Genomic DNA, 13806 nt, shown 5'->3' with positions numbered 1-13806 from the left:
TAAAACTAGTAAAAAGAATACATTCCTATGACTAATAACACTAAAACAAGAAGATTACCTCACGGTGATTTAGAAGTCTTTCTAAATCTGCTGCCATTTGATTCTTGACACGGAGCAAAGCTGTCTTTTCTTTATTCAAAAAACTGGTAGAAAGAGGGATAATATTATGAAACACAGTAATAGGAATGGATGATTTCTTTTAATCTTGTATTCTGGTTGAAACATGAATTTTTAAAGGAAATTGTTGGCAACTGTGAACATGTATTGAAGCAACAGCATAAAGAAAAACTCTGCCCTAGTTAAAACCTCTATATTTACAATATTATTTTGAAAAGGAAGACATTAATGCTTTCTTTAGGTTGTGATCTACAGAATGTTTAAACTTGTACTTCTTCCAACATAGATATCAATGACTTCAATGGGATAGAGCACTTGCAAATGTTAAGTATACCAGCTTAACTGATTCATGCTTTTCTCTATCAATCAAATGAGAAGGCTGACTCAGCTGAGCTAATTTGCTTTAATATTACTCTATACAGAAAAAAAACACCCCACAATAAATTAAGCATGGTTTGATTTATAGCACTGTTCACTGTTATAGCCATAAGAGTTCAAGGAGGATGTGAAAAATTGGAAGGGATTCAAAGAAGAATTATGACATTGATAAAAAGATGTACAAGGCATATGAGACCAGAACTAAAATATATGTTTAGCATAGAGTTCATATTTACAAGGAAAAACTAGGCACTCATCATTTGGGAATACTTTAAATTAAAAAAGGGATTATTATGTGACATGTTGAGCTTCTGTTCTATCCTGCTCAAATACAGAAGAGTTATAAAAAATAACAATAATAAGGTATAACAGTTTTGTTGGTCTTTAGTCCAAGGGTATCAAGGAATGAGGTCACTTGGACAAGATGTTATGCTATTTCAAGCTGACTCCAATTTATGTTTTTTTGATAAAATTACGAGCTTGATAGATAAAGGAAATGCTGTGGATATTGCATATCTTGATTTCAGTAAGGCCTTTGACAAGGTCCCCTCTGATATTCTTGCAAACAAACTAGTAAAATGTGAGCTAGACAATACAATTGTTAGGTGGATTTGTAATCTGTTGACTGGCCAAACCCAAAGGATACTCAGCAATGGCTCCTCTTATCCTGGAGAGAAGTGACCAGTAGGGTAACACAGGGTTCTGTCCTGGGCCCAGTGCTATTCAACAACTTTATCAACAACTTGGACGAAATAATAGAGGACATGCTTATCAAATTTGCAGATGACACCAAATTAGGAGTAGTAGCTAATAGCCCAGGGGAGAAGATTAAAAATTCAAAATGACCTTAATAGATCAGAAAGCTGGACCAAAAACTAACAAAATGAATTCCAACAGGGAGAAATGAAATACTTTGGCTCTTTCTCCTGTCTTGGGTTCTATCCCTGTCAGAGGTGGGAATCATGCATTTTCTAGCATTCCTACCCATTTCTTATGCTAACTAGAGCTGCTAGAAACTGCAGTCCATCAATATGCGGAAGCATAGTTTTCATCCTTGATGGAGAGACAGACCACTAACCAGGGAGACTGAATATACATCTAGATTGCTGGCATTCCAAGAAGACAGCATGAGTAATTAATGTACCTTGGCCCTCAAGAAGGCATAGGAGACATGCATGCAACTATAATTACAATACAGCTTTAAAATGTCTGTGTTAATTACAACTTTGAAATAGTTATTTAATGGAGAATAGTAATGCTTTGTTAAAAATGGCTTGCTCAAGAGGAAAAGTAAAACTATTTCTGCAGTTAATGATGTGCAACCAGCATACATAACACACTGAAGTGCAAACTACTAATGCAAAAGTTTTTTATTGCACTGGCAACCAATAAAAAACATCAGCAAACCTTTAGTTGAAATCAAAGCTTGCACTCAAAGGGGCTGAATATGCCCTGCCATTAAGATGGAAGTGACACAGATAGGATTCCCAAATCTAACCCAAAATATTTATATTTTATATATGAATACTTACATAACATCTTTCTCAAGTTGTGCAATACGTTCTTTTTGCAAAACTATCTGAGAATCTCTCTGTTGTACGGAATCAATGAGGTACCTATAAGGCTGTTGCACTTGGTTCAATAAAGAATTAACTTTATCCCTCTGGAAAAAAATAAGAAACATGAATCACTCTTTATATTGTAGAGAGCAAAAAATCACATGTTCTTTATAATTTTTAAAAACATCTTGTAAAGCGCCTTTGAACACTATTTTAGAAGTTGTAGTTTGGACCTAAATGCAGATCAAAGTAAACCTCAACTGTAATCTCAAAATTGCAGTCAACATGTTTTGAAAAGCTTATTTATTTCTTGTTCAGCCTTCTATCTTCTCACTTCCATTCAACTCACTACCCAAAGTAGCATGTAACTGCTAACTGAAAAGCACTTTCCAACTGAAAGGAGAGAAGATCACCCACTATGTTTTCATGAATAAGCAGGAATTATGTTGTACATTACGGCTGACAACAAATTATAAAATGTGTTATTTTTGATGGGAATTGGTCAGGGATTCAGGAGAAACGGATAAAGGAATATTAATAAAGATAGAGACATTTCCAAAACAGAACTTGCTATCCATATGGCCATTAGTTTCATTTAATTTTGCTCTTTTACAATGTTTCAAATATCATCTAAGTGACAGCTGGTTGGGCCCTCCAGGATGACAAGGGGGGATCGTGCTCCTCCTGGCCTAACCATGGTAGTGGCTTCCTCCTCAAGAGGACGCTGCAGCCATGGCAAAGGAGAAGGGCAAGTACACACCTTTGGCTGTCACCAGCCCTCCCCAACAGCCCACCCTACATTGGGTGACATGAGGTGCTGGATGCCACTGCTTACACAGAGATATTCTTACACAGATGTTATTTACTTGTCTTCTGTAGTAAACAAAAAATATTATATTTTTTGGAGAGAACATATCACAGTACATTTTGATACATTCCACAAAGAGGGAAGTATCTGAACAACCCTTGAAAAATAACACTGGTTTTTAAAATTTTACAAATGGGTTTTTTAAATTGTTTAATTTTTTAAAACATGTTTTTATATATTTTATTGTACATTGATTTGAGGGTTTGGGGAATGATTAATAAATAATTATAATAAGTAATATAAATAACTATCTCATGATTTTAGTTTCAGATATGTTTCTCATTTAAATTTGGATTTGGATATGCCCTCATTTCACAACTTGGAGAATCTGCCTGAGCCACTATTACTGCCACCTAATAGTCATGGAGTCTATTAGGACTTCTTTTGCATACAAGTCATATGCCACACAGTGGAAGACATTTCTAGAATTTCTTAAGGGTCAGTAAGGGCCCATATAGAGGCCAAAATAAATCTGCTTCAGGTCACTTTGGAGGTATGCTGTTTAAATGACAGACACATCTTAAAAGGCCAGAAGACGCGCCAAAGCTGTGCTCCATTCCTTAGGACTGGAGCATGGCTTTGGTGTGGCTTCTGGCCTCTTAGGATACATGCATCATTTAAACAGCATACCTCCAATGTGGCCAGAAGCAGCTTTATTTTGGCCTGACTATACGGGCCCTTACTGACGCTTAAGAAATTCAAGAAATGTCTTCCACTGTGTGGCATATGTGGCTATCCAAAGTAGTAGTCAACAACACTCTCTGCTTTCTAGCTTACCTGGGTCTAGGTAACTGGGTCTACAATGCAGCTGTTACTGAATATTCTCATCCTTCCTCTGAGACCTCTTGTTCATTCCCCTCCAGATAAAGTCTTTCTTGGAGGGCTTCTGAATTTTTACATGGTCAGTTTTTGATTTCTTCATGGAAGCATTCTCTTTTACTGTCCTTGATCATGGGTAAACTATTCAAGTGCTTAGCCACTTGCAACCTCCAGCTCTTTTCACTGAAGATCCCTTTCCTTGTGGCTGTGACATCATCCAGTAGAGTGAATATGAGTGCTGCTTTTTTTTGTAACCCACCATACTTGCATTCTCTAGAGACAAGGTCACTCTTTTTGATAGTACATTTTCGCTTCAGATAGTCACTCATTTTCACCTCTCTGAAGACGTTGTTCCTCCCAACTCTTATTCTAGTTCTTTGATATGCAGGAGGACTATGTGTTATTCTCCAAGAATAAGGAAGACTCCAGCCTTTGTTTGGACAAAACAAAGCCTTTCTGCTCCATAACTTGGTTTTTGTTCATCTGTTACTTTGATCGCTGGAAGGAATGCCTGTTGAAGTGGGTAGCTATCACAATATAAGTTGCTTAGAGTTTTCTAGAAGCCTCTTTCTGGAAACACATGTAGATATTTCCAACGAAGAGCTTTCAATCTGCACATCCTTTCTGAAGCATGTTGTTTTGCAGAACGTATGTCATGCTACTACATTGGCATAGCTGTCTATATTGATCTTCCATTATCAGACATGGGGGCAAGACCAATGCTAAATTTGGAGGAGTAGTGCTATCTTCCGTGTGCCAATAATAACTGGTCCTACTTCTGATAATTTAGCCTGATAATCATCCATTCTTTGCATTATGGAAACCATTAAAAAAACCATGATGTTTAAATATAACTGATTATCTGAGTGATTACATGTAAACTCGGACAATTCATCTTTCCCTTTAATACTGTCACAGTTATTTCTTCCTGGACTGAAAGGAAGGATGGGGACCCTGTTTAGACATAAACGCTGGTGTGATGTGGGGTCCTTGCCCATCATATTTTGTCCAGTTCTCATTTTCCAAAAGGTTCTGTGAAAGCACAGAACAGCCCATGCATGAGAATGCAGAGATGACCACTTAGAGAACCACTGTTGTTGTGTGCCCTCAACCTGGTTCCAACTTATGGCGACCCTAAGGCAACCCTATCATGGGTCTTGGCCTTTCGCTCCCTCTGAGGGTGAAAGAGTGTGACTTAGCCATGGTTACTTAGTGGGTTTCTGTGGCCAAGCGGGGATTCAAACCCTGGTCTAGAGTTGTAGTCCAATGCTCAAACCACTATACCATGCTGGGACTTGAAGAACCATAGTTATAAACAATTAATCTTTTCATTTCAGCGTCTATATGCTGAGGATCCATATTTAATTACCAATTGAATCCAATATTTTTGTCATATACATCTATTTTCCTTTCCTCTTACAATGACGAGATACACAATTCAGATACACACAAACACACAATTATTATCTAAACTATTTCAAGTCACTGGTAATATTTTCTCCAACATGTCAATATTTCTCCCTACAGAAAAATATTGCTGCAATATATTATATTACTGGGTTAGATTCAACTTGTTCATAATTAAGAGATGTCTCATTGACATCTATGTAACTTAAATTAGTCATGAAAAATGTGAATTTAGTCTACTGTACATAATGAAACTACATTACCCAAGTTATCAGTAAAACAATAATCCATAAAACTAAAAACAGGATATTCAATAATCCCAAAACAAACTGGAATTTTAAGAGTGATAGAAAAAGTGATAAAAAATAATAATCTCAGAACTAGTTTATGCAAACAGATGAGTCTGCAGATAAGTGGATAAGGAATCTGAGAGCAACTGAATAAAATAGCAGTATTGCATGAAAAATAAAATACCTCAAGAACATTGAACCAGTTTTGCTAGTTTTTTCCCTGTTCAGAAAACAGAGACTTATCTGTCTAGTCTGCGTTTTTGTTTAGTCTGCAAAGTAATCTGTCTTTTCATCTTTGCTTTAATACAACATAAATTGCTCTGAAACAGATTAGCATGTATGTGTTTCCCTCAATTGTACAAACATTAAAATGCCACTTTAAAATCCCAGTCCATTATATATATATATATAGTGTGCGTATGTATGTATGTGTATATGAGAGAGAGAGAGAGAGAGAGAGAGAGAGAGAATATGCACACATGAGTCCATATGGTGGGAGTTGTATACCTCTTGTGAGATCTCAGTAACTTGTTCTTTCTGATGCTCCAGATCTTTTACAAGTAATGTATTCTGCTTTTCTAACTGGAGTAGCCTTCTTGCCAAATGAACACTGTGTCGAAAGAAAAAAAGAACATCTCAAGTGGAATGTCTTCCAAAATATAGCAAATGAAGCACAAAGAACTTATCTTTAATTTGCATTAACAAGCATGGGAAATAAAATATTATTTACAAAATAAGAAATGGTTAATGCTGGTCTATAGACCATGTAGAAAGGCATTTTTGAGGGCTAATAAATTTAGTAGGCTTATTTTTAAGATTTTTCTATAAAACTGATTAGAATGAGTGTGAACAGATCTCATTTGGTGTAAAGACCAAACTGGATTATTTCCCAGCTCTCCAGTTGAAGGGCCACAGCCCACACATGCAGCTTTAAGGGGATTAGATCAACAGTATTCAGTACTTTTCCCCTCTTTCCCATATCATAATCATATTACTTTGCTTACAGCAGCAACGGCCAATATCTGTTGCATTTCAGATAATTATCAGAGAGCATCCATGGACCACAAAATTACCTTTAGGCAATCATTACAGAAAAGTATCTCTCCCACTTGCACTTATCTAAACCATAGTAAATTATAAAACTTTTGGAGTAAACATATGAAGTAATTTATCATAATAAAAGAAAGAAAAACATGAAACAAAATATTGAAAACAACAAAGTTTGTTTGCTTAGTACTGTGTATGTTTTTCCTCCTCTTTTTTGCAAGTGATATGGCCATGTGACCAAATCACTGTCAAATAAACAAATAAATGTAGGCTGCAAGAAGGAGAAAGCATCCTACATTCATCAATAATGGGACATATTTATCTTCTTGTTTAAGCATCAGCCATCTCTAGATTTAAACAGAGAGAAGCTTCTCATAAATATCATATTATGGGCTGAACTTTGTTATTTTTCTATTTGGTGTTCTACTGCGCAATAATGATAATACCTTTTGAACAGAATGAAGACAAAATTACGCCTGCAAACGACCCATTAAATTTATTGAGACACAAAGGCTTTAATGTAAGTATGGGCCACTGTGTATGAAGAATGCTTTTGTATTCTTATTTGTGAGCAGGATAATATCGCGTGCAAGCAGTGAACATTCCCTGAATATATACACTTGAAGAACTATCTATCTCTTTCATGCGAACTTGTCCAACTTTACTGCCCCTCTTGTGTGTCATTCCTTTCAGATGTACACCTCACTGCTAAGCACAGGAAGGCTTTCTATAGAGGGCAGAAGATTGGGAAAAATCCCACATTCAATTTTTGAGTATCACAAAGGGTTGAGAGTGGGGAAGATTTTCACTAGTGCAATAATCCAGTGTGTACAGAAGTAACAGTATGATAGTGCCAAGTAGATAACGTTTGTTCAAATATAATAAACATGGGATGTAAAGCCGGGATGATCACAACTTCATATTGTATGTGCATGGTTATAGACATTTCTTCCACACTTTACCATGTTTACAGCTGCAAACAAACATGAATATGGCAAATATGTCTGCTGTTAGAATGTGAATTGGCTCTGTGATAAAGAATAAAGTAATTTGAAATAAAGAATATGCATGCAGAAAACAATGCAGGTTTTAAAACTTGTTTCATGATGATTGTGATGTTTTAAAACCAATTTTGAAAGCAATCTGATAAACAGAATCATTTTGCTTCAATCTTTATTTGTTAGGTGAAGATTATATACAGAACAACTAAAATGCATAGCCAAGAAATCTTCTCTTCTGTTTTCAAACCAATTTTTTTCCTGAAATGAACACTTTATATGCTTAAGTTCAGTCAAGCATAGGTAAATGGTTTTCTGTTTCAAACAAGGAGGCCTCTTGGAATGTGTACAATACTTCAGTGTTTCTAGGGAATAGAGAGTTTATAGCAGTCATTACCTCTTTGGGAAATGTTTACTTGTACTTACTGCAAAAGGCACAGTACATGCAAGTAATGTGCATTTATTGCAGTATGACCTGAAACTGAAATATTCTGTGTGAGGAACTGAGAAGGTAGGTGTGTGTGTGTGTGTGTGTGTGTGTGTGTGTGTGTGTGTATAGAGACAATGGACAAGGAGCCAAACACAAGGTGAAGGTTGCTATTGGTTTCATATTCCATAGATAAGCACAACTTTCAACAATCTGAAAAATGTTGATTTATAGTAGTAGCACTGTCTTTTGAGTGTTGATCTGTATAAATGAAAATGCCAAACATTCAGCCAAATATATCAGCTTGCTGCATTAGATTTTTTAATGCATCAAATGGTACTGAGTACAATATCAGCCATGTCAACAGCTATGTCAAATGCTGACACAGTGAACCTTGGGAGGCAATGGGTAACACACATGCACACACTCACACATACACATAGAGGGGAGAGAGAGAGAGAATGAGAGAGAGAGAGAGAGAGAGAGAGAGAGAGAGAGAGAGAGAGAGAGAGAATAAAAGAGATTTGTTAAGTATGTCCCAAATTACAGCTAACAGAAGTTTAGTATCATGAAAATGAGAACCTGACTCATAATGAAGGGAAGCTTTTTACTGGGAGAGGACGGCTGTTGGACAGTTCTGAGGTGTTTTTGATTAAGTAACACAGAAATTTTAAAAACAGAAAGAATAGCACATGCATGTGGAGACACGTACACATAAAACAACAAGAAACAATGCTAGACAAGATAAACAATGGTGGGATGCTGCAGTGCGAAACCTTGCTGGGAACTTTTGGTTTTATAAAAGAAAAATATAGAACAAACAAAGAGCACAAAATTGCTCAGGCGTGTCCCAAGGGCACAGGTCCTCCTTTGACTTGACTCAGGCTTTTGCACTTCCTTCCCCTCTTTGGTTCTATTCTTCCATATGTGAATTCCTCCATCACTTGCACTTGTTAAGAAAACAAATTATCTATGTCTCTAACTATGCAGTTACTAACACATGTTGCTATAATGTGTAGTTTACCTGTAGTTCTAACCATGATTGTAAATGTAAACAGTGATTTACGGTTGACCAAGTTTAGCTTTTGGACCATTACTCACTGTTTTCTCACAAAAGACAATGGTGCAAAGAAAGAAAGAATTTGCAGGCACTGCTGATCTTAGTCTTACTTGAGAAACTGAATCACTGTTCAAACTTAGTATGCTCTGATGTTTAATGACAGACTAATTAGGTTGTCAACACAGAACAGTACTATGATACCGGTTGTGATTTTCATAGAATCATAGAGTTGGAAGAGTCCACAAGGGCCATCCAGTCCAACCCCCTGCCATGCAGGGACTCACAATCAAAGCATCCCCGACAGATGGCCATCCAGCCTTTGTTTAAAGACTTCCAAAGAAGGAAACTCCAACACTGTCAGCAGGAGTGTGCTCCACTGTCAAACAGCTCTTACTGTCAGGAAGTTACTCCTAATGTTAAAGTGGAATCTCTTTTCCTGTAGCTTGCATCCACTGTCCTGTGTTCTAGTCTCTGGAGCAGCAGAAAACAAGGTTGCTCCATCTTCACTGAAGGAGAATTGCAGCTAGAGGCCTAAATCCAATTTTAATTCCAACTAGATTAGAATCTAGTTTCCACTGGAACAATGGATCTACTCTAGTTGGGATTAGTAGTTGGATTTAGACTGGTGTGTATACCATACAATCTTCTTTGTACCTAAAATTTGTTTCTCAGCACTCTGGGGTCATTTAAAGGGGGGTAAAAGTACATGGAAGACACAGAACTGGTCTATTTCACCCTCCTGATTCATAAAGAAATTTTAAATTCCCTAGGTAGTGACAGTGTATTATGTTTGGATTACAACTGTTCACTGGGATTTACATTATCATATGACATACAGTTTAATTTTTTTAATTAAAAATAAAAACAATTTGATTTTTGTATGTTGTGGTGAAAGTAAAAAATTCTAACACTGGGAAATGCGTATAAAAGGCGGGTTACAGACTGCCCATTTGGGGCGGGCTGCACCCGCCCCTTTCCCTGGTGTATCGGGGCCTCAGTGGCCAGAACAGCAGCCGCTGAGGCCCCGATATGCCGCTTTTCAGGCTGCGGGGAAGCGGCAAAACGCTGCTTCCCCGCAGCCTGAAAAGGGGTGTCCCTGGGGCTTCAAGCCCCAAGGACACCCCACGGCGGCGGGGAGAAGGAGAAAGGGGCCGCTTAGCCCCTTTCTCCTTTGGTCCGCTGGGCGCAGTCGTGTGAAGGCTGCGCCCAGCGGACCAAACCAGGAAGGAGCTCCGAAACGGAGAAAAGCCTTTTTTGCTGCCTTAATTGCCCCACTGTGAGCATTCAGATAGATTGTATGATAATAAGGATTTAGGTGTAGAACCATTGGCTACTTATATATAATTTGGATTTATTTCCTGCCATTGTATCGCAGGACTGCATCACTAAAACTGCATTCTAACCTTACATTTCCTATCTCCTTCCATCAGGCAATGGTTCTGCCATATTTTGCTCTCTACCTAACCAATATAGGCAGCCCTTCCCATGGGGGGGGGGGGGTGTCAGTTTTGGGGACCCCAGTGGATGAGGAAAAAATTGCATGCTTAAGCCCCATTATTGTAATGGGCAGCAACATGTGCACAACCATGTTAATGCTGACATTGACAATAATGGATCAGGTCTATCTGCGGATGCTAGAATCTGCAGATGGCTAGCTATTGTGGATGGCTACAGTGGGCCCTCTCTGTTTCCATTCCTTCACTTTTCTAACTCAGCAAGTTCACTTCCTATCATGGACACATAAACGTATTGCCTGGTTAAATTATTTTGCCTTGTTAAATTATTTTTAAAAAAATAATTACTGTATATATTGCCTTGTTTATTTTTATAATAATATAACATGGATTTATATCCAGCAGAGATATGCGCAAAATATAGGCCTGTGGCTCCAATCACTTTTTTATTTCCTCCTGTATGATCTCCTAACATATTCTGCCTGATGAAGAACCAATGGAGCTTTGAAAACTTGCATTATGTGTTTTATGCATTCTGTCTGACCAACAAAGCCTGCTCTTTTGCAGGTTTTGGATTTAAGTTTACTGTATTACTGTATTATAACACTGACATGTTATTGTATATTTCACTTACATTTTTGGAAATATATTTTGCTGAAGGTATGGCCTGAACACTGGAGATAGTAATTTAAAATGTATCTGCAAACTAGCATTTAACTGTTTTTTTTAAAAATGTGCATTTTAAACCACCCTGAACTTTCAGTATTCTCAATTTTCAAAGGAATAGAATGTTAGTCTGATGCTAAGGATGCTACATAGCTAGAAAATTTGCAAATGCTATTATGCTACAAAAACAGAGTCTTGTGACACCATAAAGGCTAGCAAATATATTATGGCATACAGCTTCTAGTGTCCAGAGGCTACTTCATCAGATCCATGGAATCAGGATGACACTTTTATTTCGTTCTTCTCTATGGAAGCATATGTCATAATACATCTGTTAGCTTTAAGATACTACAAGACTGTTTACAGACTTTTCAGAAGGCTATGAAAAAGAGGGACCTTCCAGATGAGCTCACAAAGCATTAATTGTTCCAAGTTCTAAAAGAACACTATCTCCTATCTAAGAGCAGCAAGGACATATTTTTGCTGCAGGGGAAATATCTTTTTTTTTAAGTGGGGAGATGGTGCAATATGCATTTTAGATAAAGAGAAACAAACAAAATAAAATAACCTTTGTATTGAGTAGGAGGGTACATTTTCTTATTTTTTAAAGAGAAGTGATGTGTGATGCTGTTGTGCCAGATTCATACCTCTACTTAATAGACACTTGCATTGTTCTATAAGCCAGAAATACAACAGATAGGTAATGAAAGGAAATCAATGTCCACCCTCCCCAGCAAATATACAAATAAACCGATAGACCTCTTTGGATACCACACTAAAGATAGTAGTCTCAATGTAAGATACATCTAATTACCTAGAAATGCACTAGCTCAGACATTGGGGCTAGAATTTGGATCAATTCACCCCAAGTGCTGCTAATGACTCCAGATTCCCCACACTACAACTTTGCCAATTGGAAAACTATATTCAAAACATCAGATTTTCCATGAATGAAAAGAGCTTTATTAGGGAAAAAATGTTATTGCTGAAAGGCGAGGGTAGGGTATATTTAACAAATTCTAATACAGACAGGAATACCAAAGAATGAGGCTGAAGTAAACTGTTCTCTTTGGTTGTTGTTGTTGTTGTCATTGTTGAACGTGAAGATATTGAGGTATAATCTATGGGAAAAGCTGTAACAGCTGTTTGAAATTACTACCAAAAATGCTTTAAGAGAAATATCAGCTTCATTCTATACAGAAAATGCAGATAATTAAACTTTGAATAGATAATGTGCTGAATGAAATCTGAAAGCTTATAAAATCATATTTGTAATTAAAGGGAATATGTCTTCCATTAAATTTAGGAATATAGTATAGAAATGTCACATTGTGGGGTGTTCTGGTTGAGGGTTCTTACCAGCCATGGCCTCTTTCAGTATCCGTTCATTTACCTTTTCCATTCACTTTTATGGCTCTGTCCCTCAACATTTCCTGCCCTAATGCATTTCCAGTCCACACTGGGATGTTTGTGGAATCAACCCACAACTTTCCCTCTGAATTATGTTGTACATCTGCAAATCATGCAGTTTATTGTTTCTCCCTGACATGTGCTGATATTTCTCTTGTGAAGTTGCTATGTTTGTTACAACAAGGACAGGCACTTAGAGAATTGTTTCCTATGTAATGTTTTGCATTGACTAAAGATAAATCAAACCTCCATTTTTTTCTTATGGAGTGGAAAAGAAATTCAAAATGGGAGGGGAAATAGAATGTAATGGATCATTATGAAGGCCAGCATGGCAGACTGGAATAATAAACATAAGCATTCTACAGTGCAATATATGGCTGCAGGTCCAATTTTCTATTTGAACAATGGCATTGTAATTGCTATAGTTATCATTCTAATTAAAGGAAGATTAGTATGATTCTAAAAAGCAAAAAACAAAGCCAAACATTGAGACAAAAATCCATATAAATGTTAAAAATTTAAGAACATGCCTACACATAATGAATACACCTGATCAATTTATTTTCAGTACTTCTGTATAGTAAAATGTAGAAGACTATTATGGAAATGTCATTTACACTTGTTTAGAAATTCAGAATAATGGGGTCAGAAACTTCTGTAAAAAGAGTCAGATTTCTCTCCTTCAAACATCAACTTCCTCTTCCCTCATATGAACCTGTATGATTTAGATCATAGAGACACACAGCAAGCATGTGCAAGTAAAGTACTTCATGCTACAGAACTGCATGAAGAATGAACAGACTCTTCAAGACAACTTTGGTAGTCCTCTTTGGTATTCAGTGAAACATCACAGGGAGACATACAATTAGCACCTATTTGGGGAATGGATTGTCAAAGAACTTCTTGTTATATATTGTTTCATAACTGAATGAGAAAAAAAATGTTCCATTGTGAGTTGAAATAGATTTTACCTTTGTTTCAACCGTCTTTTGGCTGTGGTAGGAACGTTCGCACCATATCCATAGGAGAAGAGGACTCTTTCTGCTTCATCTTCATTTTCAACTATAAAAATACAGAGCAGCTGTTTAGAAGAACATCTAAGAAAAAGTGAAGTAGTGTGCTAAACAAGGAGATATGATCAAAGCAATCTTTTTGTAAGCTGCTTTGAGAGCCTATAAAAGCGGGATATAAGTATTTAGAAAGAATGGAGAAAGAAAGAAGTTTATCATACTGTCCTTTCCTCCCAAGCTAGACATGGGATGAAAACCTTTTATCGAATTTTATTGCACGCCTCTGTGCCCAGGCA

At 36.9% G+C, this 13806-nt stretch overlaps 1 protein-coding gene across 2 annotated transcripts in view; it reads right to left on the bottom strand.

Moving 5' to 3' along the window:
* Window positions 1-13806, bottom strand: part of LOC149319094 (progesterone-induced-blocking factor 1-like) — a 110438-nt gene that overhangs the window by 18367 nt on the left and 78265 nt on the right. For both annotated transcript variants that reach the window (XM_089507964.1, XM_089507965.1), the window contains exons 13-16: window positions 13472-13562; window positions 5946-6048; window positions 2028-2158; window positions 59-143 (exon numbers count right to left, since the gene is read on the bottom strand). In XM_089507964.1, coding sequence (XP_089364090.1) covers window positions 59-143; window positions 2028-2158; window positions 5946-6048; window positions 13472-13562 — 410 coding nt within the window. The remainder of the gene's footprint in view (window positions 1-58; window positions 144-2027; window positions 2159-5945; window positions 6049-13471; window positions 13563-13806) is intronic.

The sequence above is a fragment of the Sceloporus occidentalis genome, unplaced genomic scaffold (assembly GCF_023333645.1).
Source record: "Sceloporus occidentalis isolate IW3139 unplaced genomic scaffold, rSceOcc1.0.p SCAF_2, whole genome shotgun sequence".
Lineage (NCBI taxonomy): Eukaryota > Metazoa > Chordata > Lepidosauria > Squamata > Phrynosomatidae > Sceloporus > Sceloporus occidentalis.
Note: the sequence above shows the minus strand (reverse complement) of the source record. Positions and strands in the feature narration are given on the sequence as shown.